The sequence below is a fragment of the Balaenoptera ricei genome, chromosome 15 (genome assembly GCF_028023285.1).
Source record: "Balaenoptera ricei isolate mBalRic1 chromosome 15, mBalRic1.hap2, whole genome shotgun sequence".
Lineage (NCBI taxonomy): Eukaryota > Metazoa > Chordata > Mammalia > Artiodactyla > Balaenopteridae > Balaenoptera > Balaenoptera ricei.
In genome coordinates, this window is record NC_082653.1 from 12,158,529 (window position 1) to 12,176,624 (window position 18,096).

Below are 18,096 nucleotides of genomic sequence, written 5' to 3' on the forward strand. Positions count from 1 at the left end.
CAAAAAAAAAAAGGTACAGGTAAGGAAAATAGGGCAAAATGAAGAAGGGTGTATTTAGGAGATGAAATTTGGGAAGCCCTGAACTAGAGGGAGATGGCAGTTAAGGCTGTGACTCAGCTGGCACCCAGTGGAAACATAAAGCTATTTTCAGTGTCAGCATAAGGACAAGGCTTGTTCCTTCAGTCTCAAATGTGCAGGTGTCTCCCCACTCCCTCGTCCTGGAGGATCCCAAGCCCTGGGGGTTTCCCTGTCACCCAGGGAGGCTTTGGAAAGAAGGGCTCTGGACAGACGGGGGTCACCGCTGCTAGAGGAAGACGAGGCTGTGGACCTCGGGGCAGGAACAGTCCTGGAGCTGCCCAAGCCTCTCCCAGGTCCCTCGGCACCGGGGGTGGCCGGCCGCTTGCCACAGCGACAGCTGGTGCCTGCAAGACATGGGGCTGCTTCAGCGGCGTCATGACTCTCCTGGGTGCCAGGGATATTTGTTTTCGGGGGCCCCTTCTCCATGCGAAAATATTTTAAATCAAAGTTTACAACTGCATTATAAAAAGATAAATATAATCCGGGCTGGAGTCAGTATCAGATCTTCACTACTATTACATCCTATTTCTTCTGATTTTAAGAGGTTAAAATTAAAGCATTTTTGTGGAGCCTGAACGTGTGTGGGCACTGGGCCCTGCGTCTACTGTGCCTGATGAAGACGTTGGGTTGGCCGCAGAACTGCTGACCCTAGAGGCCACCCGGGGCAATCCAGACTTGGCTCTTAGGGTCTGGTGACACTAAGACATCCTTAACCTCCCTGCGCCCCCCTTTCCCTCCTGTTGGGAGGCAACAGAGTGGAGAGATTAAGAAAGGTTTGGGAATGGTGGGGTGGGGAGGTTCGTGACCCAGCTCCTAGGAGCCTCTGGCTCTTCAATGAATAACAGATAAGTATAATCTCCGCCCCTCTGAAGTGTTGGGAGGGTTTGATGAGATGCTGTGTGCAGAGAAAGTAAAAATGATCATGACAATAATAGCTAACTATTTCAGCAACAGGAATGAACGATCCAGTGCTACAAAGCAGCCACGTGCACGGACCTCGCAAACCGCATGTCGAGCACAGGAAGCCGAATTCTAAAAGGTACATCCTGTACCACTTTATATATGTGAAGTTTGGGGGGAAGAATTTAAACTGTAGTGTTTAGGGATCTGCACCGAGTTGAGTAAAGCTATAAAGAAAACTGTACAGTGGATTACCGTAAAAGTCAGGATGGTGGCCTCCTCTATGGGGAGGGGAGGGGCTGTGGTTGGGGGCGGGACTGGGGGGCTAGCCAGGTTCTGTTCCTTGCCTGGGCGGTGACTACCCAGATGTGTCCTCTTTGCAAACATTTATTGACCTGTTCATATATGTTTTAGCCAATTCTCTGTAGGTATAATTCACATCCTTTAAAAATGCAAATAATGGCAATAATAACACACACAGATTGTCTTATGTGCCAGGCACTGTTCTAAGCTTCTAAGCACAGTGCCTGGCACCTAATAGGCACTTCACAAATGATAGCATTTAAAGTTACCATTGTTATTGCCATCCTCAGTGTATAAAATGGAATGAATGTCCCTTGTCTCAACAGGGCTTGTGAGACTTGAGTGGGAGCTCACATCTAAAGCACCCACTTGGTGCCCAGCACACAGTAGGTGCATGACTATAGCAGGTGTTCCTTCTGCTTGTCCCAAACTCAGAGACACTTCTCATGCTAAATAAACCGTCCTAAAATCCCCAACTGGCAGGCTAACCCTCCCCGGGGCTGGGCCCTTTGCATGCCCGCCCTCACCAGCTGCCCACGGAAAGAATCTGGCTGGCAGCTCATCTCCATCCTCCCTTTGATCCTCCTCCTCTGCCCAGTCCTGCCTGGTGAGCTCATGCCCCCAATCAGACCTTCCGTCACCTGTTCTGTGAGCCTGGCCTGGCTGGGGTGGGAGCAGGGAAAGATGCCCCTGCCTGGCACAGACCTGGCTCTACTTTCCATCCCCACCCATGCCTGGTAGAGGCAGCAGTGCCTGCGACCCTTATCTCAGCCTCACCCAAGTGCCATGTTCCTGGAGTATTTGCATCCAAAAAGAGAAGTTTGGGATTAATCAGAGTTTTAGGGCTAGAAAGGCTTATTCAAAGATGGATAAGTAAACTGAGGCTCTAATAAGTGAGCATCTAGTCCAAAGAATGAATCTCTAATGGTAGAATCTCAGGTCTAGGATGAGTAAGTGGTGGGGGGGAGAGGTTGGAGGAAGGTTGGCTGAGAGGGCCTCCCTATTGTCTGCCATTTATTTATTGGGCACCTACTATGTGCCAGGTTCATCACATTTATCACATGTCATTTTCACAAAGGACATATATTATTATACCCATTTTATAGGTTAAACATGACAAGAGCAGCTTCCACTACTAAGCATCTACGAGGAGCCAGGTGCTGTGCAAAGGGCTCAGGATCCTTCCCACCATCTGAGTGGTGGGGACTGTCAGGGTAAGAAGGGTTTGCCCAGAGTCACATACCTAGTAAGGGCCAGAAGTAGAGTTTGAACCCAGATCTGTGCAGTCCCAATGCCTCTCGTTCAGATACATCTGTCCCTAACACCCCAACAGGCACTGGCATTCCCTGCTCTAGGTTTACAGTGAGCAGGGCTGCTCAATTTTAAAAGTCAGGAAACTAACATCCTTAGAAATGTCAGAACTCCCTGGAGAGACCCCAGAGAGAGCTCTTGTTCCTACATTCTAATAATCCCTGCATGGAAAAGCACAGTCAGTGGGAAACAGTCTAGACTTGTCTTTAGAGCTTGGCCAAGGAGTCTGAGCAATTTAGGTTCAAAGCCTGTTTCTGCCACTCACTAGGTGTGTGACCTCGGGCACCTCTTTGTGAATCAGTCTCCTCATCTAGAAGGAGAGGATCCTGAAAGTATCCATTTTGGGCTCTTGGAATGTTTCAAGGGCATCCTGTGTGTCAATGTGTCCTCACCTCCTTCCACGCTCCCCTTTGCTCATTCCACGCCAGCCTCAATGGTGGCACGCTCCCGCCTCAGGGCTTTTGCACTTGCTGTTCCCTCTGCCTGGAATACCCTTCCCCCAAACCTCCACATGTCTACCTCCCTCATTTCCTTCCGAACTCTGTTCAAATGTCACCTCCTTAGTGTCACCTTCCTTAAAAAAAAAAAAAAATTCCCTAGAACTTCCCCGATTCTGCTTTCTTTCCCTAACACTTATCTCCCATCTGACAAATTACAGATTTACTGGCCTAATGTCTGCCTCCTCACAGCAGAATGTGTCTCCATAAGAGAAGGACCACAGCTGCTTTGTTCACTGCATCTCCCCAGTACCCAAAACATTGTCTGGCACATGCTCAATAGTAAGTGCTCAACAAATATGTATTAAATGAATGAATGAATATAGAGCTTAGAATAATGCTTAGCACATAGTAGGCACTCAATAAACTTTAGCTACTATTGTAATGCTAAGTGCTTTCCAAGACATCTGCCCTTGTGGGAGGAGTCTAGGGGGATGATAACAGCCAAATCTGGGTCAAATCCTGTGTGACCTTGACTAAGTCACAATGCCTCTCTGAGCCTCTGTTGCCCCATCTATGAAATGAGGGTAACCAAACTTGGCTTTTAAGGGAATTGTAAGGATTCAACAATAAAACCAGCTCCCTTTTCTTGAGTACTTTCTGGATGTCAGGAGCTATGCTAAGTCTTCAACTTGCACAATCTCACTTCACTTTCATTATTGCCCCATGAGGAGGTCCTCTTATTATCTGCATTTTCAGATAAGGAAATTGAGGTCCAGAGAGGTTATGAGATTGCCCAAGGTCACACAGCTGGAAATGGCAGGAGCTGCTCCTCCTTGGACACTGGGATCAGAACCCTCCTGCACCCCACCCTGGCCAGGAAACAGGCTCCCGCTCCCTGGGCACCTTCACCTCTCAGGCTGCAGAGAGGCCCCAGGCTCTACAGTCACACTTCCCCATGCCCGAGTCCCACGGCTTACCCTCCGGCCCCTCCACCATCCCCGTAGCAGCGCCGGCTCCTGGCATCCTGGGCAGGCCACTCACACCTCACACAAACTGTGTGGCCCTGGGTCAGATACCTTGTCCACTGGGCATGGGGTGCCCTCACCTGCTGGCAGCTCCCTGGAACGGGCCCCAGCCGGAACTGGACACAGTACCTGCAGCCACACAGGAAAACACCACCCCAAACACCTGTGAGCATTTATGGAGCACCTACTGTGTACCTAGCCCTATGTAGGCTCAGGTTGATACAATTTCTCCCTGCTACAGAAAAAACCTTTTGGGCAACTCAATCTGCATCAATGAGACTTGGCTCCTGCTTTTTTAAGTTAACATCATTGAGGGCTTCCATGGGCCAGTTCTTCAAACACCTTATCCAAAAGATTATATTGTTTACTTCTCATCTCTCTCCCCCGCAGTAATGTCAGCTCCACAAAGGCAGGAATTTGTATCTGTTTTGTTCACTGTTGTGTCCAAGTCCTAGACTAGGACCTGGCTCGACAAAAATTTGCCAAATCATTTGGTCCAATGGAATAGGGAAACCCTGCAAGGTAGATCTTGGCCCCAGCTTACAGATTAGGAAACCGAGGAGCGGAAAGATAACTTGCCCAGAGTCACACAGCTAATAAGTGGTAGTGCCTAAAATGGAACCGCCTAACCCCAAAAGCCTCAATAAGCACTCCACCACATTTTGTAAAAGATCCTATTTTACAGAAAAGATTCACTGCAAGAATTATTTAAATAACTGTCCCATTCTGGAGTATCTGAATTGAGACCCCATTTGCTAAAATTTTACTTCGACCCAACTTTTTCTACAAGCAGCGGTAAATGGCACCCCCTGCTGGAAGAGATGCAGCTTGTCAAGGACCCCGGGAGGTTATTGTGTGGGGCTGCTGCCCCCTGGTGGCTGCAGCCTCTGGGAAGCCCAAGGAGTGGACAGTTTTCTTCCAGGAACAGCCCAAAGCCAGCCCAGAGCCCTTTCCTCTCAGCTGCCCCCAGAACGCCTCAGGAACCTGTCCTTGCCAGAAGCCTGTGATAATTGGAATTTTCGTCTTCCCAACGTTCTTTCTCTTGCCCTTTTGGTGGTTTATTTGGGGAACTCTTGTCCTCACCCTACGTGGTCTTGGAGGGGCAATCAATCAGGATGCCTGGTCCTGGCTCCCCATACCTGCCCCTAGAGTGGGCAGATGATTCAAGCTGACCAATCAGAGGTCCCATCATCTGGGTCACAGTGATTGGTTCAGGGATGGGCCTAGGATCCAAGCAGGACCAATCAACCTCCTCCAGAAATTACACAATGAGACTGGGAAGAAGGACCCCGTCAGCTGGGGCTGCTAAGCTGGGAGGATCTGGGGCTGCTGGTGGGCATCTTGGCTACTATAGGGAGAGAGGCTGCTTGAGAATGAAGCCAGTATATGAAGGCAGAAAGGGGAGAGGGAGTCCTGATAATGTTTGACCTCTTGGCTCCAGTTCATGCTTGAAGTTATATTATTTCAAAACTTCCCTCTCAGTTATATGAACCAATAATTCTCCTTTTCACCTGAGCCAGTTTGATCTGAATTTCTGTGCCTTGCAGTGAAAGGAATCCTAACAAATAGAGCTCTCCTCTCCATCTCCCTTAGCACTGCCTTAGTTCAGACCTTATTCTTTCAATTAATATCTGTTGAGTATCTATCATGTGCCAGGCACTGTCCTAGAAGCTTGACCTCATCACCACCATCAGCAACACACTGTCTGACTCCAGTCCTTGAAATCCACCTTCAAAGGCACAGGGCTACCACCCTGGTCCAAACCACCTTCATTTCTCATGTGGACCATTGCTGTAGTCCCCGCATTGTTCTCCCTGGTTCTTCCTTGCCTCTCTACGATCCATTCTCCAAATAGCATCCAAAGGGACCCTGTGAAAACCTAAGTCAGATCCTGTCATTCCTCTGCCCAAAACCCTCCCATGACTCCATCTCATGCAGAGAAAGTACCCAACTTCCCACCACAGCCTATAGACCCTGTGTGATCTGACCACCCCCCTCCCCCCAGTGTATCATATTTCCTACTCTCTCTCACTCCCCTGAATTCCAGCCTGAACTACTTGCTGATCCTTGAACACCGGGCATGCCTTGCCTCAGGACCTTTGCACTTGCTAGTCCCTCTGCCAATCATGCTCTTCCCCCAGATAACCTCTTCAATATCTTAGTTCCTCTAAACAAGGATGTCCCTGGCACACCCACCCTCTTCCCTGCTTCATTTTTCTCCATAGCACTTAGCATCATTTGACAGGCTATGTGTTTGTTTATTGTCTGCCTCCTGTGAGGCAGACTCCATGAGGACAAGTATTTCTGTCCTTTTTTGTTCCTTGCTGTAACCCCAAGGCCTAACCCATATAAACAACATAAACATACCTGTCGTATAAACAATAAACACTGAGTGAATGAGTAAGTGAATGAAGTTGAATAGAGACCAATCATTAAGGACTCAAAGTTCATGCTCATGAGTTTAGAAATGTAACAGGACAAGAAATGGGGAGATGTTAAAGCTATTAAAGGAAGAGAGAGACATGATGAAAGTCTAATCCAAGGAAAAATGTTCACAAATTTGAGTTTGACTTTGGGTTCATTTGCTTCCACTTACCCTATTGTCTCCTGCTTCTTGGGGACACCTCGCTTTTCTCGTTCTTTCCCGTAGCTGCCTGTGGTTATCAGAGCAGGGACTGTGGGCCAAGGAGAAAACAGAGTCAGGTAGCCCAGCACCCCCCCACCCCCGCAAGGCTATGACACCACAGGAAGCACGATTAGGTATTCCTGGTGTCAGAGTCATGTCTATGGTAGCCCTAAGGAGACTGTGGGGTCTTGTAACTGGGTAGATAGTCCCCACAAGTACCCCTTATGCAATGATGGAGGCAGGATCATATTTATCTCTTAGATTCAGGGCCTAGCACAGCGGGTTGTATAGTGAGTCTCAATAAAAAGTTCTTCAAATGAATGATTTTGATGAATGAATAAGTGAGTGAGTGAGAAAAAAAGAGATGAGTTAATAACTGAATGGATGGATGGGTGGCTGAAATGATATAAGAAAGGAAGAATGGATGGGTGATGAGTAAATGGGAAGATGGGAGGATGGAAAAAAGGAGAGACAGAGATGATAGAAGAGATGATGAATGGAAAGAAGGATGGATGAAGACATGATAGGTAGATGGACAGATGAAGGGATAAAAGAACCAGACGGATAGATGAATGAATAGGTGGGAAAATGTAAGGATGGAAGAAAGGGGGGACAGAGGTATGGACAGATAAATGAATTAATAAAATTATCTTGTTGGGCCAACTTCCAAGCCTCTTCCTTCCTGGAGCAGACAGAGGAGAACACAGAGGAGAATTGAGGGTCAGTCCATGAGAGGTTGGTGATTCCTTAGGGAGAAAAAGAGCCAAAAGAAGTCCCTACCCCTGCCCATTCCCTGAGTGATGGGGCTGAATCAAAGATATGGTGTTGAACTAATTAATGCTTGTGATCTAGAGAAGGTAACACACTTAATACACAACTTCCCTTTTCTCTTCTCTTCCAACATCCAGTGCTGCTTTTGGTGTAGCCTAGAGCAGTGAGGAGAGCCCCAGAGAAGCCCAGGTTCTGGTTCCAGCTCTCCCTCTTACAGCTGAGTGATCTTGGTCCTTTCTGAGCCTCAGTCTCCTCGTCAGCAAAATGAGTATAATACCAGAACCTATATCATACAGTTATTGCCAGCGTTGAATAAAATGATGCGCGATGAGCCACGTATCTTGGGCAGGTGTTGTGCCTCCCTGAGCCTTGGTTTCCCCTTCTGTAAAATGCATAGTAACACTGGCCTCACAGAGTCCAGTAATGTGGCCAAGTGCATGGCAGATAGTAGGGGCAGTCAGGAAAATCTTCCTGGAGAAAACTGACATCTACACAGGAAACGATGAACCAGGCAAGTTAGATGTGGATGGCAAAGGAGAGGGAGGAGGATTTCAGGCAGAGGAAATGACATTCCTTCTTTCATCACCCCACTGCCACCATCCTGGTCCAGACACATTCCTCTCTTGCCTGTACCACTGCAGTCACCTCTTCCCTGGCCTCCCCGCTGCCCTCTGACCCCTTTCAGTCTACTGTCCCCACAGTGGTCAGAATGATCCTTTAAAATGTAGACAGAAGAAGGAAGATGAGGTCAGAGGAGGTAAGAGCCAGAGCACTTGAGCTTGTAGACCATGATGAGGAGTTTGGGCTTCATGAGGGTGCGGGGTACCTATTGGAGAATTTAAACAGGAGGGTGACACTGCGGTAAGGTTTGGTGAAACTAAGGACATTTGCTGAAACTAAGGGGAAAGAGGCCTTTTCTTCCAGCTGCTAAGCTGGTTGCAGGGAAGCCTGGAGCTATCAAAGACCATTACAGGGGGAATGCCTACCTGAGAATGAGGCCAACTCATTAGAAAACAGAGCTGAGAGATGGAGAGAGGTTCCTGGCAACATTGCTTGAGCTCCTGGATCCAGCCATGCCTGAATGCAGATCCTGGGATCTTAGTTACATGAACCACACATTTTTGCTCAGGTCAGTTTAAAATGAGTTTCCTATCATCTTCATTTAAACAAAGCCCTGACTGATTCACAATGGGAGATGAGTAGAAAGAAGACATCGAGATGCCTAGAGGAAGTCAGAGCTTCTTACCTCATTCAGAGGGTGAGGAGGGGGATGAGGGAAAAGGAAGACAAAGTCCCACCATAAACTCAGACCCCACATGGAAACTTATGGAGGGCCCTGCAGTCCAGCCAGGCTGTTCCCTCTGACAGCCACCCCCAGGGCCACCCCAACTCACGCAAGGACTGTTGGCACTCCACCCCCTGGTGGCTCCAGTACTCCACGCAGCCAGCCCGCTCTTCCAATGGGGGGCAGGGAGCACCCCCGTTCCTTGGCTCCTGCAGGACACGCCTTTGGCGGAGACGGTAAGAGACCTGGCAGGGCTTGACACAACGACTCCAGCCGCTCCACTCTGCCACGACGCAGGAGACCGCTGGAAGAGAAGGTGGCGTCTCCAAGGACAACTGCTATGGAATTTGGGCAGCGGCCAGGTCTTGTGCACCTTCCCCACAAGCCGAACCCCCCAAAACACCACAGTGAGCACCAGAACTTCTGCAAACCTGAATCCATGTGTGCCTTAAAGGTTTCTCTATGACAAATTTGTATACGTCTACCTAAACTTAGAATTCCACATTTTATTTACCCATCATCCTGTTGGCGATCATTCCAGTGGTTTCCATCACCCATTCCTCCAATTAACATTTCCTAAGCACTTATGGCAACTGATTTCACCTCCCTGTGCCTCAGTTTCTTCCACTGTCAAATGGGTATAAGAATAGTATTCACCTGATAGTGTGGCCTTGAGGATTCAACCAGATGTGACATATAAAGCGTTCACTCCTGGCACACAGCAAGTGCTCAGTAAACACTAGCTATTCCTCTGCGGCAGTGAAACGAACCATGACTACACTAGCAACAACGTGGATGGAAAGAAGCCTCTTGCAGAAGCTATTTCTGGTGTGATACTATTTAGATACAGTCTTCAAAACTGCAAAAGAGCGCTATATAGTGTTTAAGAATTCATATAGGTAATATATACATTACATATAGATGATACCATATATGCATATATCACATATATATGATATTGTATTGATATACATACCTAAGTATATATATGTCAATCTTCACTATTCACAGATTTGGTATTTGTGAATTTACCTCTTTGCTAAAAATTGATTTGTAACCCCCAAACCAATATTTGAGGCGCTTTTGTAGTCATGCACAGACATACGCAGAACAGCAAAAATTTTGAGTCACCCAACATGCACATTTGCAGCTGAAGTCAAACAAGGCCCCGATCTGACTTCTTGGATGGAGGGAGCCAGCGGCGGTGTGGTGCAGTTCAAGGAGCTCCAGCTCCGGGACCGGGAGGACGGGGTTTGAATTCCAGCTCTGGCACCTGTTAGTGGGGCAGTCTCGGGCCAGTCACTTAACACTTCTGAATCTTGTTCTTCCCTTTTCTAAAAGAGAAGCTACGAGAATGAGTTGTTTTTAGGATTTAAGATTATAATCTGTGTGAGATAGGTGTGTACATATTTCCCCTAGGAGCAATGGTTCAGTACTTGTCAATTCAGTGTTCATGGGGACTTTATAGACTATAACAACCATCCATCATGAGAACTGACTGTATATATTTTATATACATTGAATATATGTATGTGTGTGTGTATATATATACATATATATACACACACACACACCCCTCCGCAGGAATTATAAATACCGAATTCAGCATAGCAGTTACCTCTGAGGAGAAAGGGAAGGAATGAAGAAGCTCCAGTGGCATTCATCGAGGCTTATTTCTTAGCTTTGCATGAGGGTTTATTATATTGTTCTCTCTACATTGGGCTACGTCTGAAATATTTCATCATAAAAAAAGAAGGCAGTTGCTAGGCGTCCACGTCCATGAGATGCTCCCCTGTGCCTAACCACAGTCAGGGGCCCAGTGAGTAGGTATTTTCTGATGATGTGGCCTTCGAGACCTTCAGCTGCTTCACCCAAGTCCACAGTCCCAGACCAGGACTGGGCCAAACCAGACAGGGAAGGCCATCTGGCCAAAATGTGGGATCTTCAGACTTTCCCCAGGGAGAGAATTTCTTGACAAGAAATTGACAAGCCATTGACTTCCCTGGTGGTCCAGTGGGTAAGACTCCATGCTCCAAATGCAGGGGGCCCGGGTTTGATCCCTGGTCGGGGAACTAGATCCCGCATGCATGCCACAACTAAGTCCACATGCTGCAACTAAGAGCTCTCATGCCACAACTAGAAGATCTCGCGTGCCGCAACTAAGACCCAGTGCAGCCAAACTAACTAAATAAATATTAAAAAAAAAAAAAGAAATTGTCAAGCCTTTCTTGACAGGCCTTGACAGTCACTCTCCCTCTCTCTCTCTCTCTCTCTCTCTCTCTCTCTCACACACACACACACACACAGACATTTGTGCACACACAGGGCACTACTGCTGTCAGAATTAGTTCACTCATCCCACAAACATTTACCGAGCATCTCCTGTGAGTCGGGCACTGTCCTAGGTGCTGGAGACACCGTGAGGAACGAGAAAGACCAGGTCTGTCCTCATGACAAACATTCACCAGCTATGAGACATATCCTAGTTCAGCAACTTGAAAACGCGAAGAAAAAAAAAAGGGTACATTCCTGAACTGAGGGCAGGAGGTGATTGTGTTGTAAAAACAGACAGTGTTGCTTCTGGCATCTCAGGAAGTCACATACTCCTTGCATGGCTCTCAACTCTGAGCAGAGTTGAAATGCTCAGGGGAAGGAGGGAAGGAGGAAATAAAGTACGACAGCCTAACAATTATCTATTGATTTCAACACCCACCTAATAACGATGTCAATTATGTCACTGCTGCTGGACCAGGCAGGTCAAGTCCCAGACTTCATGTAATCCTCACAACAACTTTAGGGTCCTTCTTTGTGCCCTGTGCCCCCCAGGGAAGCCTGTGCATCACAGAGGCCCCCTGGCCGCTGATTGAGTTTAGCCAGTGAGGCACCCATGGGGAGGAGAGTGCAGCCCAGGTGTTTATCGCCCCTCCACCCACCTCACCCTCAGTCCTGCATGGAGGGGACCCTCAGCCATGGATCCTGCCCTCACCAGGCTCCTATAACACCACTTCCCCCTGCCCGCACCATAGCGAATGGAACCCTTGTCAAATTATGTTCCATTCAACTCTTCTGGGCGTACCACCTGTCACTCGCCAGAACCCCAACTCCTACATATATATATATATGTATTTGCGCTATTGTCAAATCCATCTCACAGAAGAGGCAAGTGGAGCTTAAGGAGACTGAATATCTGAGTCAAGCCAAGACGCTGGCGTTGCACAAGCTTGGATTCCAGCTATAGTCTCACAGAATTGGTGCAATGACAGATGCGAAGCACTAGGAAGATAGTAAACACTCAATACAACAGAGGACTCTCTGCATTTATTCAACAACTATTTAGGGCCTACTACATGCCAAGCACTGGTCCGGGTGCCGGGAACACAGAGGAGCAAAGCAGAAAAAGCCCCTGCCCTGGAGGAGCTGACATTCAGTAGGAGAAACAGACAAGAAACAATACAATATATGAGGTAATTTCAACTAGCGATCCATGCTCTGAGAAAATCCAAAGAAGGATAAGAGTGGCAGGTGCAGGGCGATAAGAAACTGTTTTAGATAGAGGGGTCAAGGAGGGCCTCCATGACAAAGGACATCTGAGGAGGTAAGGGAGGGAGCTGTGTAGGTATCTGAGGGAAGTGTTCCAGGCAGAGGGAACAGGCAGTGCAAAGGGCCTGAGGCAGAGTCCAGGTTAGATGCTGGAGGGACAGTGAGGAGGCCAGTGTGGCTAGAGCATAAAAAGCAGGAAGGAAAGTGGCAGGAAGTGATGTCAGAGACAGGCGGGCAGTGATAGCATACAGGGCCTTGATGACTATTGTAAGGAACTTGGACTTTATTCAAAGCATGAAGAAAAGCCACTGCCAAGTGCTGAGCAGAGGAGTGACATTATCAGTATTAAGGTTTTAATAGGATGTCTCTAGCTGCCGGGTGGGGGTCAGGGCAGAATCAGGGAAACCAATAAAACAGCTACTGCAGTTGTCCAGGCGAGAGAGTATAATCTACAATAGAAAAATCTGCTACTGGGGACTTCTCTGGTGGCGGAGTGGTTAAGACTCCGTGCTCCCAATGCAGCAGGCCTGGGTTCGATCCGTGGTCAAGGAACTAGGTCCCACATGCATGCTGTAACTAAGCAGCCCACCTGCTGCAACTAAGGAGCTAGCGAGCCGCAACTAAGACCAGGTGCAACCTGCTCTTAGTTAATAAATAAATAAATATTTTTTTAAAAGAAAAGAAAAAAATCTACTAGAAAAAGTGAGTTTAGTGTCACTGGAAGTGTTCACAGAGTGGCTGGACAACTGACAAGGAGACGGCAGCCCAGATTCAGGCACTGGCTGGGCAGCCGGACCAAGGGAATTTCTAAAGTCCCACCATGATCCCCTGCCAGGCAGGTGAGAGATTTTGCAGAAAATTAGGCAGATGCCACCCTACGCATATTCTTTCCATGTCGCTGGCATCTGTGATGTCACCAAGCAGCATGCACAGCTGACACCCCCAGGGAACTGTCATCACACCTCACCTAGACCTAGGGTCACAACCTCGGTACCTTCATGTGATTATTCATATCTTGTCAGCCTCCTCAACTAGAATGTCAGCTCTGTGGAGGCAGGGGCCTTGTTCCCTGCTGAATTCCAGGACCAAACACAGTGCCTGACACATAGGGACCCAGTAAGTAACGAGTCAGTGAATTCTGAATGAGCAAATTGTGCCTTAGCGACCACAAAGGCAATGTGACCGCAAGTTGGCATTCCAGAAAGGTACCACCAGATGGCAGTGTTTCTCAAAACAAAGGCCATCCCACCCTTTTCTGAGTAACGGAGAAATTCTAGCTTATCAGTGCAGCTGAAAAAGGGAGATGGGAGGAGCTTTTAAAGTTGCTCTTCCAGCCCTGGAGACCCAGATAACATCATGTCAGCAGAGCCTGCTGGAGCCAGGCTGAATTTCCCACAGTCCCCTTGGATCCCTCTGCCCTGCCGCCAACAGGCCCAGGCTCAGCAGGAATTGCCTTTCTGGACAATTCAAACCGGACCTTTTTCTCTGAACCTCACTGCCCAGCCCCCTGACCATCCATCCTCCTCACTGTCTAGCAAAAGGATTTTTCTGGAATGCAGTTCTGACCTGTCACCTGAAATCCTTTACTGGTTTCCATCTCCTGTTGAGGTGGTTTCACAAAAGGTCTTTTGTAAACACTAGTGGCTAAAAATGTGTTTCCCCAGTGCATCCGCAGTCACCCCCTGCCTCCTCCTCTTTCTGTTTGATGTCTCAGCACGCTTTTACTTCGAGTTCCCTGAAATGCAGGGACCGCTACAGCTCAGAAGTGGGCAGCTGTCATTTCTGCCCTCCCAGCCTCCTTACCCCCATCTTCTGGTAACATCGCCTCGGTTTTCTTTTGAGGAACCAACCCTCCCCACTCTCAGTCCACATAGTTTGGGTAGGGCTGACCTCACCTTCTCATTCCTGGGACTGGGTACATATGTGACCCAGACATGACCAGTTGACATATTCCTTCTCCCTAGGCTCAGTGATTTATTGGATCATGAATGAGCATGCAACCCAAACTGGGCCTATGAGAACCATCCCTAGAAGTATGGCTGGAATAACTAGGAAAAGGATCTCTCATTCCCCTAGGGACACCAGTTTGGAGCTACTAGGTACTGTCTTTATCAACACTCGGTGACAGCATGCCTGAGATTGAAACTAACACAAGCAGAGCTGAGAGGTGGAAAGAGAGTCCCAATGACATCCTTGGAGTCCCTGGATCCAGCCATGCCTGAAGTCAGAATCCATGGATTGTTCTTCAGTTACCTGTCCCAATACATCCCCTTATTAGCTTAAGTAATACGAGTTGTGTCACAGCCCTCAGAGTACTGACTAGCACAATGAATACATAAGTGTATAAATAGGGACTTTGATCCCTACAGGGTTGAAGTAAGAATTAAGGAGCATAAAATACTTGAAAACATTCAGTAAGGAACTTGAAAAACATGAAGTAATGGTGTCCATCCTTTAAGGTTTTACTAGCCGTTCCAGACCCACCCTCTTCCTGACCCCACCCCATCCTCACCAATCATTTCCAAGCCTCCTCTTGCTCTTACTGAGCAAGCCACCCTGTCTCCCAAAAATAGAATATAAGCTTGAGGGGGACCAGAGTCCCATCTTTCTGGCCCCCACTGGTCCCAGCTGAGCTGGGCACATAGCAGGTGGCCAGCAATGTAATTGAACTGAAGGTGGGCAAGGTCAAGGGCTCCTGTTTCCCCTGAGGGCTCGAGCTTCCCTCCTGCGACAGGCTTAAGTCCTCCCACCCTCAAGCAACGATATGGTATTGTGATCTGGAGCCAGACTGCTGGGGTTCAGATCCTAGATCTACTGCCTAATAGCTGGGCAAGTCAGAGTAGCTCACTACCTTTCCATGTCTCCATGCCTCATCTGTAAAATGGGCATGATAACACCATCTGTTCCATCGGGCTGTTATGAGGCTTAAAGGAGACAATTTATTTAAAGCACCTAAAACAGTACCTCTCCAGCAGGTAATAAGTACTCAGTAAATGTTAGTGGTTTGTTTTTTTGTTTGTTTGTTTTTAAGCCATCCTCAACACCTCCCTCTACCACAATCAATTCCTGAAGTCAGTCAACTTTATCGCCTAAATCACTCATGAAAAAACATATCTTGCCTCCTAACTGGTCCCCATGTCCCCTTCTGCTCTGCTCCCCTGGGAGGTGGAAAAGTGAACTTTTCCCAGGTCTATTCATAAGACCTCAGCTCTGCCCAGCCTAGACAAGGGGCCAGATCCTAGACCTACTGCCTTTTTGACACCTTCCCAAAGGAGCAAAACAAAGAGGTGGGCAAAGCTTTGAGGCTGCTGGGCCCACCAGCCCAAGCTCTTTATGTAACAGGAACCCCTGGGGAGCTGATAACATCGTGTGATTCTGTCAGCGTGGATCAAACCGTGGGAAAGCATCACTGATCCCTCTGCCTGGTTCCCTTCCTGGGCCCCCACTCCTGCCCTGTGATAGGGAAGCCCCTGTGGGTGCAGCTGAACCAAGAACCTCAGCCCTACACTCTGAATGACCCCGCGGCTGCACGCACTCTCTGCACGGAAAGCAGATGAGTACAAAAGCATTCCCAAGATAGTCCTTCTGCAAGTTTAATCTGGGGGAGTCTCATCTGCTATGATTTGGGAAGACAGCACATCCAAAATTACTTTTTCCTCTCTGCTACCTGAATTTCCACCATTCGCCACTCAAAGTTGTGAGAAGCAGCAAGGGGCTAGAAGAAAGGGGATCGCCAGGTCCAAATCCTACTGGATCACCTTGGCTGGCCAAAGCCCGCTCCTCTCTGAGCCACGCTCTTCCCATCTGCTGAGCAGGGACATTATTATAGACCAGAGCCCCAGAGCGCTGTGAGACAGTAATCAGGTTGGATGAGACACCCAGCCCACAGAGTAGGTTGGTGATCAATAAATGTTGGATCCCTTCAATTTTGAATTTTTTAAAGCTGCCCTCATTTAAATATAAGTTCCTGAAGGAAGCTCCACTGATATCTCCAGGTAGAGGGGTCCAATCAATCACTCTTCTCCCTGACAAAGGAAAGTTAGATCATATCCACTTGACAAGGTGACAGAATTTAGATTTTTGGGTACAGTGGGTGTGAAAAGGTTATTCCTGGAATTTAAAAAGGATGGAGTCCTCCCCACTGGCGGCTCAACAAAAGTGGACCCTAATTTCAAAGGCTGGTGGATACCACTCTGGCGGGGGTCTCTATAGGGAATGACCTGGACCCTGGCCTGGTGGCCATGGCCGGCACGGGGACCAGTGCCCGGGCGTTACTTGCCCAGGGATCAGTACATCCCATCCCAACCCCCTCACCACCACCACCACCACCCCCCCACCCCCACCCATTCACCTAAGTTTTAACCTGTTCCCCACACACACCCAGTTCTTCCGCCCCTTCCGGACCACCCAGCCTGTTTCCTCTCTCTGCTCTCAGCGTCCCTCCACTCCAAACCCTCTCCAGGCTTCAGCCTTTCTCTCGGCTTCTCAACACCCCCTCCATTTGCCTTGTGACCTCCCTGCCCGCGATGTCGTGCGTGATCCCGTTCCCCCCTCGAACTCCCTATGCCCCACGCCCTTCCGCCAGCTCAGGTTGCCAGATGAAATACAGGACGGCCAGTTAGATTTGAATTTCAGAAAAATAAGTTTTAATATAAGTATGGCCCGTGCAATATTGAGGACATACGTATACTTTAAAAGTATTTGTTATTTATCTGAAATTTAAGTTTAACTGGGCATCTTGGATTTTTATTTGCTAAATCTGGCACCCTACCCCAACCCAAGCGCCCCCTGCGCCTTCGCAACCCCTCCACGCCTCACGAGCCCTGATGATCGCATACGCCCCCTCCTCCCTCTTACCCCTTCCAGCCGCGTGCGCCCCCTGCTCTCTCTCGCCCCCTCCTCTCTCGCACCCCTCAGTGCCCGCACGAGACTATTTCTGTTGGGGGCCCTGCGTCCCTCTCCCGAGTGCCTGGCTCGCGCGCCTCTTCCACGAGCCCTCCATCCTCGCGCGGTCCTCCCAAGTCCCGCGCGAGGGGAGGACGCTCGCACCCTCTCCTCCCAAACGCCCCTCTACTCTCCTCGCATCCGTCTCCATTCCGCCCCCTCCCCCAGACTCGCGCAGCGGCGTCCATGGCCCGAGCATCTTTCTCCGCGCGCACCTTTCCAGCCCCACTCTGCGCCTGGTGTCCTGAGCGTCCCCGTCCCCCTTGCTCCTGCGCCCCTCCAGGTCCAGAACCCCCTCCGAGGGCGGCTTCCTCTCTTCCTTGTACCGTCGCACCCCGGGACCCTGCTCCCCTCCGCGCTGGGAGCTCCGCCCAGGCCACGTGCTCCCGGGGGCGCACCTGGGCAGGCCCGCGCGTAGTCGGGGCAGCAGTCCCGGACCTCTCTGCACGCCTGATCGCAGAAGCAGCGAGGGGGCCCGCGGGTCGCGCAGGTCGGGTCACGGCCCGGGCAGCAGCGGCCCAGCGCGGCGCAGCCCTGCCGGAACCAGAGCGTGCCCGACGGTCCCCGTGCCCAGGACACCGCGGCCACGGCGGTCAGAGCGAGCGCCAGCGGCAGGATCGGCGCCGCGCCGCGCGGGGCCATGGCCGGGCTCAGGCTGGGGACCGGAGGCCGACCGGAACCGACCCTAAGCGGCCCGCCCCGTTGTGGGGCGGAGGCTCCTGGCCCGACCCCTCCCCAGACCCACCTCCTACCTGTCATGGAACTGTTATCCACTCCCATTCGTCCTATCCAAACTTTGCGCAGCTTGAGGCGGTGAAATGTCAAGATAAAAGTAATAATAACCGCAGCAACTTTGCAGCGTTCCCCATTGCC

General features: G+C 49.5%; 1 protein-coding gene across 1 annotated transcript; it reads right to left on the reverse strand.

Moving 5' to 3' along the window:
- Positions 1–213: 213 nt before the first annotated feature.
- LOC132349460 (somatomedin-B and thrombospondin type-1 domain-containing protein-like) lies at positions 214–17,865 on the reverse strand. Its single transcript, XM_059897844.1, has 5 exons — positions 17,622–17,865; positions 8,849–9,043; positions 6,654–6,732; positions 4,010–4,186; positions 214–422 (listed from the first exon to the last, which is right to left on the reverse strand). The coding sequence occupies exons 1-5, from the start codon at positions 17,863–17,865 to the stop codon at positions 305–307; spliced, it is 813 nt and encodes a 270-aa protein (XP_059753827.1). The 3' UTR covers positions 214–304.
- Positions 17,866–18,096: the final 231 nt, after the last annotated feature.

Bases quoted from the DNA above. Each gene is read 5' to 3' on its own strand.
- LOC132349460 (XM_059897844.1), bottom strand. From the start codon at position 17,865: ATGGCCCCGCGCGGCGCGGCGCCGATCCTGCCGCTGGCGCTCGCTCTG. The intron at 6,733-8,848 runs GTGAGTTGGGGT...CTTGGCCCACAG, and splicing joins GGAGTGCCAACAGTCCTTGC to TCCCTGCTCTGATAACCACA. The intron at 4,187-6,653 runs GTAAGTGGAAGC...GTGTGGCTGCAG, and splicing joins AAGAAGCAGGAGACAATAGG to GTACTGTGTCCAGTTCCGGC.